Source organism: Tursiops truncatus, chromosome 16 (assembly GCF_011762595.2).
Source record: "Tursiops truncatus isolate mTurTru1 chromosome 16, mTurTru1.mat.Y, whole genome shotgun sequence".
In the NCBI taxonomy this organism is placed as follows: domain Eukaryota; kingdom Metazoa; phylum Chordata; class Mammalia; order Artiodactyla; family Delphinidae; genus Tursiops; species Tursiops truncatus.
The window spans coordinates 60,162,002-60,176,338 of record NC_047049.1 but is presented as its reverse complement, the minus strand read 5'-3'; the positions used below and the strand labels follow the sequence as shown (position 1 = coordinate 60,176,338).

The window sequence follows — 14,337 nt, the reverse complement described above, 5'->3', positions numbered from 1 at the left end:
AGGCGGTCACAAAGCACCGAGCCGATGTCCCTGTGCCATGCGGCTGCTTCCCACTAGCTATCTACCTTACGTTTGGTAGTGTATATACGTCCATGCCTCTCTCTCGCTTTGTCACAGCTCACCCTTCCCCCTCCCCATATCCTCAAGTCCGTTCTCCAGTAGATCTAGTCTGTCATACAGAGTGAAGTAAGTCAGAAAGAGAAAGACAAATACTGGATGCTAACACATACATATGGAATTTAAGAAAAGAAAATGTCATGAAGAACCTAGGGGTAAGACAGGAATAAAGACACAGACCTACTGGAGATCAGAGCTGTGTGCAGAGCCACAAGATGAACGCGGTGGCCTTCCTTGACAGTCATCTTTACTCAAATATTTGGGGCCTCTACCACCATTTTTTTTTTTTTTTTTTTTTTTTTACTGTACGCGGGCCTCTTACTGCTGTGGCCTCTCCCGTTGCGGAACACAGGCTCCGGACACGCAGGCTCAGTGGCCATGGTTTACGGGCCCAGCCGCTCCGCGGCATGTGGGATCTTCCCGGACCGGGGCACGAACCCGCGTCCCCTGCATCGGCAGGCGGACTCTCAACAACTGTGCCACCAGGGAAGCCCTCTACCACCATTTTTAATGGAAACTAATGCAAACACGTTATGGAAAAGATTGCAAAATCTATATGAGCTTTCAGAGATAACAGGAGGGATTTCACAGGTATTTCATTCTTGAGACAAAAGCTTCAGGTTCTTCCCCAACTCAGTGCAGGTTCCCTCTCCACCCCGGTGGGGAAGTTTGGGCAACGTAAAGCGAATGCATTTTCCCTCTCTGTGTGATTGTTATTTTTATGAAGATTCATTGAGACTCTAAGACCCAGAGGAATACCTCCCTGATGGAGGAGGGATTCAGACTGATGATGGCAGACCAGATCCTCGGAATGTCTGAGCCAGAAGGGATGTTAAAGAAAAGTCAAGTCCCTTACTAACAGACAGAAAAGGTCCAGAAAGGACCTCTGTGACATGTCCAAGGTTACAGAGCCCCATCTCAAGGCTGTCAGGCCTACCTGCTTTGGAAGCAGTTCCAGCAACCACCTAGCATGCCCCGCCCCCCACCCTCCCCCTGCCAAGATCTAGAGCTGCAGCTCAGGGCACTCATACCCTCCGCAGGGGCAGTGACAGTCTTCTGTCCATCTGTCCATCCTTCCACAGGTGGTTCCAGAGCCAGCCAGACCCCAGAAAAGGTGCACACAAGTTGTCTACATCCAGCTTTTTGCACCACCTGCTTTCTGTTCCCTGCCCTTGGCAATGGCCTGGTCACATTCTTTCTACCCAGATGTTTTTGAAGTTGTTATAACCTGATTATTTTATATTAGTCACTAATTACAGTTTGTATCAGTCAGGGTCCTGGCAGGAAACAGAGGCACACTCAGAAAGGGCTCAACTGAAGAAAGTTTAATGGAGGGACTGTTTACAGAGGGCTGGTGAAGCACCCGTAGACTAAAAACTGCAGGAAGCCATTACCACCCACGGGTGCAGAAGGACAAGAAGAGGGCGTGACTGGAGCCCAGTGAGGGCCAGAGGCGTGAAAGAGGGGCCACCCAGCAGGAGAAACACAGCCTCTGGCAGAACTGCAGTGAGGAAAGGAGGGAGTGAGGGAGAAATGCCCCCCCCCACCTCTCCTCCTGTCTTCTGCCGGGACCTCGCATTGGCCAAACCATCTGGAAGCCAGATGGCAAGGGAGCCCAGGTGAGGCCGTCCACAGAGGACATCCTCCCAGGTGGAGAAGCAGAGAAGAGAGGAGGGCAGCCGAGGGACACAGAATACCAGCACATGGCTAATTTCTTCCTTCCACTTATCTCCTCTGCCTGGGAAGTGCCACATCAACCATTTCTCAATGGTTCTTGAGTGCTGCTTGCTGAGTTTCGATTGGCTGAATATTACCTGTGGTCTGATTGGACCAAGCATCAGCCAAAAATGGCCAATCACAGGAGAATATGGAGTGAAATTGTCCTTGCAGTGAAGTCATGCGCTATGAGCTTTATTTTTCACAGCTCAACAAATTCTGCACGTGTAGTAGCCCCAAACCCCATGTCCTTCCTCTCAAAAATGCTGAAAATAGGCATTGCTTCCAGTTACATGGACAATGGGTGAAGTTTAAACGGGTGGGCTGAGTACATCACATTCTTGCCTTTTGTGATCTGGAAGGAGGCCCAGGGTCAGTAAGGCCCTGGTCCAGTCAAAGCTATGGGCTGGAGAACGAAATTGGGCCATTTGTAGAGACGTGGATGGATCTAGAGACTGTCGTACAGAATGAAGTAAGTCAGAAGGAGAAAAAAATATATCGTATATTAACGCATATATGTGGAACCTAGAAAAATGGTACAGATGCAGGACAGAAATAGAGACACAGATGTAGAGAACAAACGTATGGACACCAAGGGGGGAAAGTCGCGGAGGGTGGTGGTGTGATGAATTGGGAGATTGGGATTGACATATATATACTAATATGTATAAAATGGATGACTAATAAGAACCTGCTGTATAAAAAATAAATAAAATTTTTTAAAAAGCTATGGGCTGGAGGCAGTTACTGGAGTTCATCTCATATGCCAATTGTAATCACTAGAGCAACGTGCTAACCAGGATCCTGAGGTTGCGTCCGGCCTCAGCAGTGCCGTGATCGGTTAGTGATGTCACGGACGGTAAGAGTGGTGGTGCGAGTGCCATCCTGGACCTAAGCAGTTGCCTAGCTTGGCTTTTGACAGAGCCTCTGGGACTTCCTCTGTCAGCCTGGGACTTCCCTCGCTCTCATCCGTCCCCCTTTCCCTCACCATGTTGGATCACGCTGAGTAAGTGCAGCCTAGGAATGCATCCAGCTGGCTCCACCTCAAACCCTCTAGCCAGCTGACCAAGGAACCCGATCGTGCTCTTCTCCATAGGCCACCACCCACGTGTATGTGACCATCGTGGACGAGAACGATAACGCGCCCACGTTCCAGCAGCCCCACTACGAGATCTTACTGGATGAGGGCCCGGACACAATCAATGCCAGCCTCGTCACCGTCCAGGCACTAGACCCGGATGAGGGGCCCAACGGCACAGTTACCTATGCCATCGTTGCCGGCAACATCATCGACACCTTTCACATCGACAGGCACACGGTCAGTGGCTGGTGGCGGGGTCCAGGAAGAGGGTCAGCTGGCCAAAGGGATTGGAGGGGAGCTCAGTGACATCATGGGGGTGGGAGCAGAGCAAAGATGGAGTCCGGGAGGAAACTGGGGGGGCAGCCAGTACGGGAGGATGAAAAGGTCGGGTGGGGCCTGGTTTAGAGGACAACAGGGACTCCCTGTCATGGCCAGGATGTTAGGGCCAACCTCCCTCCTGGGGTGGTCAGAGGATGCCCCAGACCCACCATCTATTGATCCACCCTCGTCCCCTCTACTTATCCTGCAGGGAGTCATCTATGCTGCCAAGGAGCTGGACTACGAGATCAGCCATGGCCGCTACACCCTGATCGTCACCGCCACGGACCAGTGTCCCATCTTGTCCCATCGCCTCACCTCTACCACCACGGTGGGTGGGTGGGTAGATGGGACAGAGCCCCAACTTGGGGGTGGGGTAGGACAGGTCACAGAAAGGTCCTGTGGGGAAGCGGGGTTTCCAGGAGAAACGCCTAAATCCACGAGCCCTGTCCTGGTCTCAGCAACTCACCCAAACTTGCAGTGTGACTTTGAGGAGGTTACTGAACCTCTCTGCGTGGCTGCAGCTATCAGATAGATGATGACACCTGCCTTCCTCCCCTTCACGGGAAGGGCACAAACTCCAGTCAGACCGACAGGGGTTCATGTCCCTGATGTTCTACTTCCTAACTGTGTGACTCTGGGCAAGTCACTTAACCTCCCTGAGCTTCACTTTCCTCCTCTGTAAAGGGGGGATAATAAAAAACTGTTTCAGGGTGTGGGAGGAGCAAACGAAACCAGAAAAACGATGACCATAGTACAGCAATAAACAGAAGTTCATAGCATTATTATTAATAATTATTATTATGCCCATAGAGAGACTTTGACAATAACAATAGCTTATCCACATGAATAGCTTAAAAAGCCCTCCCACATCCGTTAACCAGTATGATTCTTCCATCATCCTATGAGGCAGGATTATCAGATCCAGTTTACAGATGAACAGGGCTGGCTGGGGTGCGGTCCTGACTAAGTTCGCTCATCATCTCAGGTGCTTGTGAACGTGAATGACATCAACGACAATGTGCCCACCTTCCCCAGAGACTACGAGGGACCATTTGATGTCACCGAGGGCCAACCAGGACCCAGAGTGTGGACCTTCCTGGCCCATGACCGGGACTCGGGCCCCAATGGGCAGGTGGAGTACAGCATCGTGGACGGAGACCCTCTGGGTGAGTGGGGCCTGAGCTGGGTGATGGGGGTGGCATGACCCAGCGGGCCTCTCCCCGACCCCACTCAGGAGCAGGATGAAAAAGGAGGTCTCAAGGCAATTAGCCCCACCATTGTGCGATGGGGCCTCAGTTTCCCCACCCATAAGATGATGAAAGTAATCTTCTCCCAGGAATATGGTGAGAACACTCTGAAATCTGGGAGCAGAGGCTGGTAGCCTTGGAAGGTCACAGACTCCTTTGAGATAGAAAACACCCCTGTGTCATACCCAGAGAAAAGGCTCCAGGCAAGAGGAAAGACGAGCATCCTTGCCCCAGACCTTCAGGACCCCCCAAATGCACACATGCAGGGAGCACCCAGATTCTTCTGCACATCTCATCATCCCTTAATAGCCTTCACAACTAGCCCGACTGTTCTCCTCAGTTGAAGAGCAGGGCTTGCCTGGCCAGAGCAATTTCTCAGGACAGTATTTACTCACTTTTGTAGAGTAGGAATCCCAAACTCAAGGCCTGCTGGGGCCATGCAGGGAGCACACATGGGAGAAAAGGTCTGGGCAAGAGAAGAGGGAGTGGCGGGGGCTGCAGCAGCCACAGCTCCGCTCTTGCCGATTGTGGTCAGGTTGAAATGCAGGCCCCGGGGTTGGGGCGGGGGAGCCCTTCCCATTTTTAAAAGAAATGCTGGAAATCCAAATCTTTGTGAAACATCCTGATTTTAATTGAGCACTCAATAAGTATGTATTGAGCATTTGCTGACCACATTCCAGGCGCTGAGGATACAGAATGGTAAAAAACAGATACAAATCCCTGCCCTTATAGAACATATGTTCCAGTTGGAAGATACAGGCCATGAACATAACTGGTTAAGCAGACGACTTAGTCTATTGGGAGGTGCTAAGCGCTACGGAGAAATATAAAGCCAGGAGATGGGGAATGCCAGGGTGAAGCCTGCAGTTTTAGAAAGACTGCTCAAGGAAGACCTGTGCAAGGAGGTGACATTTGAGCAAAGACCTGAAGGAGGTGAGGAATGGGTCATGTGGACATCCACGGAAGAGCATGACAGATAGAGGGAGCAGCAAGTGCAAAGGCCCTGAGGTTGGAGTGTGCCTGGCTTGTTCACAGAGGAGCAAAGCGGCCCAGTGGCTGGCATGAAGCCAGGCAAGGGGAAGAGTAAGAAGAGATGAGATCAGAGAGGTAATAGAGACAGATGTTGGGTCTTGTAGGCCATTATGAGGACTTGGCTTTTTCTCCGAGTAACATGGGAACCATAGGAGAGCTTTGAGCACAGGAGGGATGTGATTTGACTTAGATTTCAACAGGAGCACTCCATTTCCTGAGCTCAGACCAGACCATAGAGGTTAGGGAATGGCTGGTAGGAGCCTGTTGCAGTCACTGGGGCTAGAGATGGTGTAGCTGGGACCAGGGAAGCGGCGCTGGAGATCGTGAGAGTTCTGGTATATTTCATAGACGGCCAATAGGACATGCTGACTGATTGGATGTGAGATGTAACCTAAAGTCAAGGATGACACCAAGGTTTTGGCCTGAGCAGCCATGCTGTTAGCAGATGGGAAGACTGCAGCAGGAGCAGGAAAGGTGGGGCGATGGGGAGGAGGGTGAGGTTAGGTTTGAGATGTCAGATAGGCCTTGGATATACAAGCCAGGAGTTCAGGAGAGAGGTCTGCAGTGGAGAGATGTATTTGGGAGTAGCCACCCCAGAGATATTTAAAGGCATGAGGTGAGAGGAGTGCACTGACACAGCAGGCAGAGGAGAGGCTATAGAACCTGGGATGAATTTTCAATTAAGAGGCTACAAACACAAACCCACTTCTGTAGGGCCCGACGTGGAGCCCCTGCTGTCCAGAGCTTGCGGTGGGCCACTCTGTTCTGACATGTCACCCTCTCATGTCCCAAAAGTCCTTTCCCTGGCCAAGCACTGTGCCTTCCTGCTCTGCCTTTCTCCTGTGCTCTTGTCACACACACGCCCAGCGGTTGTCTCATGTCACGGGAGCCCTGCTCCTGTTCGGTAGGATGCCAAAGTCTGCTTGACAGGTGGCTGCTGGGTGGGCAGCTGAGCCCCTCCCAGGAAGGGACCCTCTCTGCACCCGCCTCCAGGGTGCGGGGCTCACACTCATGCCCAGCAGACTGCAGACTGCTCCCTGCCACGGGCCTTTGCTGTCCTGAGCAGAACCTGCCAGGTTAAGTGCACACAGGATCGGGGCCAGCCTAGGGACTTGCGGCCTCACAGGGGCAGGCAGAGAGGCAGGCCCCTGGGGCAGTGAGAGGGGTCAGGAGTTTCCCCAGGCTGACCCGGCCTGGGGCTCCCTCCCGCTGGAAAGGAAGAGTAGACATTCACAGCCCAAAGGTAACTTGGGGATCACCAAGAACTGCCCCCGCTCCAGAGGAGATAAGCAGAGGCTGGGCGGGGTGAGGTGGGTGACCTAGTGCTGTGCTGCGGCGGCTCGCACAGGTCGCGACATCCACTCCCCACCTCTCTCCTCACCTCCGGGTTGTCTGACACCATGTTGGTAATTTGAAAAACTGACAAACACTATAAATCAGGGCTGTTTTCCTGGAAAGCCAGTTGAGCAACACCACGGGTGAAAGGATGTACTCCAAGCCACCCGGCTTCAAGGTCACCTTCCCACCTTCCCACTGCAGCCTGAGCCTGGAGGGGGCTCCTGCTGGTGGGAAGACATCAGGGCTGCCTGGGCTCTTATAAGGCCCACTAAGCTGCGAGGAGGCACGTGGTCGAAGAGCAGTTGGGAGGACTTCCCTGGTGGCGCAGTGGTTAGGAATCCGCCTGCCAATGCAGGGGACACGGGTTCGAGCCCCGGTCCGGGAAGATCCCACACGCTGCAGAGTGGCTAGGCCCGTGAGCCACAACTACTGAGCCTGTGCTCTAGAGCTCACATGCCACAACTACTGAAGCCTGCATGCCTAGAGCCCGTGCTGCACAACAAGAGAGGCCACTGCAATGAGAAGCCCGCGCACCGCAACGAAGAGTAGCTCCCGCTCAACACAACTAGAGAAAGCCCGCGCACAGCAGTGAAGACCCAACGCGGCCAAAAAAAAAAAAAAAAAAGAACGGTTGCGAAACAGGCCATGTCACTTGCGCCTCTCCCCCCTCTATCCTGGCCTTCTCAGAACCTCCAGCGGCCCTTTCTGGTCAGGTCCACTCATTGGACCCCTTTCTTACATCCTCATCTTCCATGTAAGCCCCCAGCTCCTTCACAGGGCTGCCTGGGCTCCCTTTCAGGATGCCCCTAATGATACAAAGAGCTGCCGTGGGTCCAGCGTACACGAGGTGAACTGGGGCTTGTCCAGTAGCAGCACAACCCTGCTGTGGTACCTCTTTATTAGCCCATTTTTCAAATGAGAACATCAAGGCGAGATTTAATCACATGCCCAAGGGCACATAGAGCGAAGTCAGCATTGCAGACCGGGATATGACTGATGGGAAGCCTCTGCTTTTGACCCTCTATCTCCAGAAGGAGTGGAGTGTTGGGGGGTTCAGGCCCCGGGGCAAGCTGCTGAGGAGGGCATTTTGCTGTCTGGGGGCCTTTGACCTGCCTACCTCCCCCACTGAGCTGACCTTGTGGGGGTCTAGCCTGGGCCCAGCCCCCAGCACCTCAGGCCTGCTCAGGCAGGCTGCCTTCGGAACCTCTTCCCTTCCATCAATGGGGTGGTTCGCTTTGGAGAGAAGGCAGCTGGCCATCTGCTCGCACGTGGCCAGGGGCTGAGACAGGGCTGGGAAACCCCTAGAAAGGGAATCCCCTGTTCTTTGGAGACCTTGGATGATCAGCTTCAGGAAATCCTGCTTCAAGTGGCTTCCGCCCCTCTAAGCAGGGTGTAGCCCATAGGACTGCTGGGAGCGGAAGGGCTGGTGGGGAATCCCAGCTGCAGGTGGGCCGCGGAGGGGCTGTTTCGGTAAATCAGAGCCGTAGGAGCTGGAGGCAGGGAGTTGTGAGGTAGGTAGAAGCAGGCAGAGAAAATTGTTGGGGAGCTCGGGCCTCTGTCCTTGCTGCACCCTTGCGTGCTGTGTGTCTCTGAGCGAGTCATTGCCCCACTCTAAGCCTTTTCCCCCAGATGCCGAAAGGGAAAGTGAAGGAAGTAACTTTCTCACTGTTCCCAGTTCCTGGGGGAGCGCAGAGAGGTGACCCCCTCTTCCTCACACTCTCCCCTCCTCCCTCGTTCATCCTCCCTCACTTTCCTCAGCCCCCTGAGCACTCCTGTCCAACTGGGACCCCACTGGCGCCCCTGTCATCCTGCCCCTCTGCTCTTCTCCTCCACCCCTACCTGTTCTTACCCCTCCCACCCTGGTCAGCTCTGAGTGGTAAGTCCCATGGATGTAGTGAGCTGAGATGCAGAGCCCTAGGTTCGAGTCTGGGTTCTACTGTTTACTTGCTATGGGGGTTCTAACAAGTCATCACCCTTCTCTCCCGTTTCGTTTTCCAAAGGACACGGGATGGTCTCTGAGGTCTCCTCCAGTTCAGAGCCTGAGAATCTGAGGTTCTTGCTCTAGACATCCTCAGACGTCTGGCCCCTCAGCCAGGCCAAGACAAGGATTGAAGCCAAAGGGCCAGCTGAGGGTCCTCAGCAACCTCAAAGAAAGGAAATCAGGTCCACCTAGGTGCCAAGGGATGGCCATAGGCCTGGGAGAGCCCTGGCTGCGCTCCATGTGGCTCCATTCAGGGCTGAATGGAGGGCAGTTGGGGGCTTCCCTGTCCCTAATCCCTCCCGCTCCGTCCTGCCCCGGTGCCTCACCACTAGCAAGGAGTCCCTTTGGGGTTAGTTTTGCCCTTCCCCAATATGCTGTTTTACAAGATGTGGTATCTGGAAAGGATCGCACCTGACAAAGCTTCCGACACCTTCGTTAATTGATTTCAGATCAATAGTGGTGACAAAGAGAGTGCTTGTGTAGAAAGGGAGCCCTCACTTTTTCGACATAACCGTCCTACCCAAGGTGGGTCCCTGGCCTGGCATCTCAGGCCCAGCAGGGCATGAGTGGGCCCCTGCCCGCTTGTACCCCTAGGAGTTATCTGTTCTCCTGCCTCCTGCACTTCCCAGCCCTCGGCAGGTCCCACGAGGGTCTGAAGCCAGGGGTGCTGGAAGGCCCACGCCCCAGCTGCCCCTGACCCTGGTGAGTAAGGCTCAGTAGAGGAAGCAGGGGAAGGCCTGGGCTCTCCACTACTCTTGGCCATCCTCAGCTGACCCTGGCTTCTCCTGGGTGACACCAGGGGAGTTTCTGATCTCTCCCGTGGAAGGGGTGCTGCGGGTCCGGAAGGATGTGGAGCTGGACCGGGAGACCATTGCCTTCTACAACCTGACCATCTGTGCTCGAGACAGGGGGGTTCCCCCGCTCAGCTCCACGGTGAGTCTGGGGGCCCCATTCCACCGGCTTCACCTCCCTGCCCCCTGAACTCTCCATAGAGACTCCTATAAACGCTGCCGCCTTCGTGCCCATAGCAACCTCAGGCTGCTCTAAAGCCAGTGCAGGCCTCAGGGCCCCTACCAGACCTGCAAGTGCCTCGTGAGGCTCACCCGTGGAGGCTGGACCTGGCGCCTGGCAGCCTCCCTGGGGAGGCTGTGCTGTCAGCCAGGCCTCTGCACCTGTCACTGCCATTTCCAGCCCGCCTCTGCCTCTATTTTTCCTCCTTCCCTCTTACCCTCGTTTTCATCCTCTTGCCTTTTTTGTTATCATTTTCTTGGGCTTCCTCTTTCTTGCCCACGACGAGCTGCACCTTTCCTTCCTCCGTTACCACCGCTTTGCTGTCCCGCTCCACCTGCCTCCTTGCCTCTTCCTCGGCCGCCATGTCCACCATCCCGTTCTCTGCCTCCCCTCTCTCCTCCATCTCCCCCGCGCCCCCTTTTCTCCTGGTCCTTCTCCTTCACTTCCTCCTCTTCCCTGACGTGCCCCAGATGCTGGTGGGGATCCGGGTGCTGGACATCAACGACAACGACCCCGTGCTGCTGAACCTACCCATGAACATCACCATCAGCGAGAACATCCCCGTCTCCAGCTTCGTCACCCGTATCCTGGCCAGCGACGCTGACAGCGGGTGCAACGCCCTCCTCACCTTCAACATCACCGCGGGCAACCGAGAGCGGGCCTTCTCCATCAACGCCACGGTAGGGCTGGCTCTGACCCCAGGGAAGCCCCCAGGATTTTTCCTAAAAAACAGGACCCTGCCCCAGGGGCTTTTCTACTCTGCTGTCTGGGCTTCTGTTGGTTCCACTTCCTCCTCAAGTCTCTACCCTCCACTGGGATGTGGGGTCTCTGTGGGAAGCATGGAATCTAGGATTCCTAGGGGAGCCACTTCTGGGGTCCCTGTCACCCCAAGGCTTGTCGTGTGCAGGGATGGGACCAGAGCTTCGGTACCACTTGGTTTGTACCAAGATGCACAAGAAGTCCTCGCTCGACCTCTTGGAGTGTTACCGGCTGCTGTCGCCGTGGGGTCCTCAGAGGGACCGTCCCTTTCAGGCAGCACGACCTGGGCATTGGTGGGTCGCTCTTGCTCTGGCAAGGCCCTGCTGGTCCATTGTGGTCCTTCTAGACCGTATCTTTGGTGATTGAGGGAGATCGTTCATGGCCATTCCTACAGGCGGAGCAGTTGGGCCTCCGTGGGCCAGAGCCCAAAGTAGGGGACAGGTCATTGCTCAGCTCACCAGCCTCTGCATCCCAGACAGGGATCGTCACTGTGAACCGGCCCCTGGACCGCGAGCGGATCCCAGAATACAAGCTGACCATTTCCGTGAAGGACAACCCAGAGAATCCGCGCATAGCCAGGAGGGTAAGGCTGGAGGGCGCCGTGGGGAGCAGGGCCGGTGCTGGCTGTACCCAGGCGGCACGGCCCGCGGGTGAGAGGCACAGGTTTTGGCGTAAGCGAGGGCTGGGTTCAAATCCCACTTCTGCCTGTCAGTGGGTGTGTGGCTTTCGCAAGTTGTTGTCTCCCAGCCTCCGCTTTCTCTTCTGCCAAATGGAGACATACCTACCCCAGGATCGTGGAGAGGACTTGAAGGAGCCAATGTCTGTCAAGTCCTCGGCACAGTGCCTGGCATATGGCAAACGCTCAGTAAATACCAGCTATCGTCTCTTCTCCCCAAACCACAGATACTTGGGCACACACGACAGCAGTGTCAGGGGTGGCAGTCGGGGGGACACACGTACACAAGCACGTACTCTGGGGTTCTGAAAGGGTTGCGTTTTCCAGGTGGCTTTTCCCTCAAAAGCCAAAAGGTTGGCTCTCTTTACTAAGAGGAAGTGGGTATTGCAAAGCAAACAGTCCATTTGGGGGTAGGAATCAGCCCTCTTCCCAGCCCATGAGATGAGCCTAGGTCTGGCTCATCTCAGCTCTGCTTCTGACCAGTTGTATGGCTCAGCCCTTTCCGGGCCTCAGTTTCTGCATCTGTACAGGCCGAGGAGACTTCGGGCTGGAGGTGCAGGCCGCTGGCGTCTCTCATCCCGTGCTCCTCGCCTTCCTTCCTTCTCTCACGTCCTCCCTCCTTCTTTTCTCTCCCTCTGTCACTCCCCCGCCTCTGCCTGTCCTTTAGGAGGGCCTGGGTCATCCTGGAAAGCAGCAGCATTGGGTGGTGGGAACCCGGAAGCTTGGAGGCTGGTTGCCACTCTGCTGCCAACTTACCACGCGGCTGTGAATAGCCAGCCCCTCTCTGGGCCTTGGGTCCCCCACCTCTGCAGTGGAGAAGCATCCGGGGCACTGGGAGGTTCTAAGAGATAGGATAACTGTGGTTTTTGAAAGGGATGAAGTGCAGCACTGAGTGGAAGTTTGGATGAACTCTGACCAGGGCACCAGGCGAGCCAGGAGGGTCTGGAAGCTAAGACTCATCTTCCTGGCTACAGTCCTTCCTTACCACGAGATGGAGCATGATTGAGTACCGTCCACCTCCCTTCCCCTGTGAACTTCACAACATCTCTGCGAGGGACTTAACATTCCCGTTTGTCAGATTGGAAAACTGGGGCTCAGATAGAGGGAAAGATTTGCCCAAGACCACCCTGTGAGCTGCTAGCAGAGCAGAGGCTTGAACCACAGGTCTCCGGACCCGTGGCGGGGGCTTTTCTATCATCTACCTCTCTGCTTTGACCCCCGCCCTCCTTCCAAGTCCTTCTCCCACTGGAGCGCTTTGCTAGAACGTGGCCCACAAGCTGTCCCCCCGCCGTCATGCCTCCCACAGGATTTTGACTTTCTGCTGATCTTCCTTGCGGATGAGAACGACAACCACCCCATCTTTACTGAGAGCACCTACCTGGCGGAGGTGATGGAGAATTCTCCTGCTGGTAGGTGCTGGGCCCACCTGGGGACTCCTGCTGCTTCCAGGCACCCCCTGGGCCCCAGATGCCTGAGGACCTCCCTTGTGCCTGGTGGAGGCCCAGCTGAGGCCTGGCTGAACACAGACCTGGCAAGTGCAGAAGGGTGTGGAGGGGAGAAAGAGGCACAGCTCCGAAGGGCTGGTGGGCCAGGGCTGCCAGGCCTCTTAGGGGCCACCAAAGAGGCCACAGGTCAGGTTGGATGTGGTCATTGGTCTCCAAGGCTGTCTGAGAACAGCCCCACTGCCCCTCCTCGAGGGGAGTTAAGGTGTAAGGACTACCCAGGAGGGGAATAAGCCTACTCCTCCCTGCTCCCTCCACTCCAGGAGCATAGGGCCCCCTAGAGGCTTCTGAAAGCTCAGGGAGCATCTGTAATCACGGGTGGGGGGCCGGGGCCCCTCATAGGTCAGTGTGGCCCTTTCCCCACACGCATGCGCTGACCAGCCTCACCTCCCTTCCAAGGGACAGAATCTCCCCTTCGCTGTCTCCCGGGGGAGCCCCTCACTCCTCCTCCAGCCTCCCCCGCAGCTTGGATTCTAAGTCGGAAAGGGATGAGCTGAGATACTCCTTGTCTCTGGCTGGGTGTCTCCGCTGAAGGAATTTGAAACTGCCTGTGCATGTGCTCACATGTGTGCAGTGCACGTCCACGTAAGGCATACACACACAGGCACATGGGTGCCCGCACAGTGCACTCCGTGTGCAAATATGCCCACCTGCAGAGGCAGACAAGTGCACAACCTGGGGACTCCCAGGCCTGCAAGTGCTACAGCGTGAGTGCTCGTGGCCGTGTGAACACGGAGTCCTGCACACACACATGGGTTCCTAGCCATGTATAGTCGGACAGCTGTTAGAGCATTGTGGACACACATGCGTGGACAGGCTGGGCTGAGGGTGCATACCTAGCCAGGGCCCCCACGTAGTGAGGGGACATCAGGGAGCCCCCAGACCCTCCCTCGGAGTGGCCAGCCTCAAAGGCTGCTGGGAAGGCAGGCGTGCTCCGGGCGGGCCGGAGGGGCTTGTTCACCACTGTTGTGTTTTCTCCCCAGCAGGGCTTTGAGGCCGCTCCCCAGGCGTCTGCGTCAGTCTGCCAAGGCTGCCGCAGCCCGGCCCAGGGTCTCCCACCCCGTCCACTTCACCTCCCTCCCTCCCTCTCATCCATCGTCAGCCATGGCTCACCGGGACTGGGGGGGGAGGGGGAGAGGCGGGCAGGGGGCCGGGTCGGCCCTGCAGTGACCCATCTCCCCCGGCCCAGGGACCCCGCTGACGGTGCTCAATGGGCCCATCCTGGCCCTGGACGCAGACCTGGATGTCTACGCCGTGGTGACCTACCAGCTGCTGGGTGCCCAGAGCGGGCTCTTTGATATTGACAACAGCACCGGTGAGGCCTCTGCGCCACCCCAGCTCTCCCGTCCTGGCTCTGGGTGCTCCTGCTAGGGTGACCCCACTGCTAGATCTAGGGTCTCCATAGAGACCCCATTCCTCACAATCCCCATCTTGAAGCTGGGTTAGGCCACCCGGGGGCCGGGTAGGAGGAACCAGGAAGACACTTGGGGTCAACAGAAGGGACCTGCTGGTGCATAAGCTCTCAGGCTCGGCAGAGAGCATCCCCAAACCCACTC

At 55.8% G+C, this 14,337-nt stretch overlaps 1 protein-coding gene across 5 annotated transcripts in view; it reads left to right on the top strand.

The window, feature by feature from the left end:
• The window catches only part of CDH23 (cadherin related 23), an 86,745-nt gene that overhangs the window by 42,260 nt on the left and 30,148 nt on the right, over positions 1–14,337 (top strand). For 3 of the 5 annotated variants that reach the window (XR_012326601.1, XM_033841625.2, XM_073793508.1), the window contains exons 6-13: positions 2,930–3,151; positions 3,444–3,563; positions 4,221–4,401; positions 9,633–9,766; positions 10,315–10,524; positions 11,079–11,186; positions 12,586–12,688; positions 13,971–14,096. Coding sequence is in view for 4 of the 5 variants with exons in the window: in XM_033841625.2 (XP_033697516.2) it covers positions 2,930–3,151; positions 3,444–3,563; positions 4,221–4,401; positions 9,633–9,766; positions 10,315–10,524; positions 11,079–11,186; positions 12,586–12,688; positions 13,971–14,096 (1,204 nt within the window). In the remaining variant the exon portion in view is untranslated. Of the gene's footprint in view, positions 1–2,929; positions 3,152–3,443; positions 3,564–4,220; positions 4,402–5,279; positions 9,536–9,632; positions 9,767–10,314; positions 10,525–11,078; positions 11,187–12,585; positions 12,689–13,970; positions 14,097–14,337 lie in introns of those variants that run through there. The other 2 variants (XM_073793509.1, XM_073793510.1) reach the window with 2 other exon arrangements.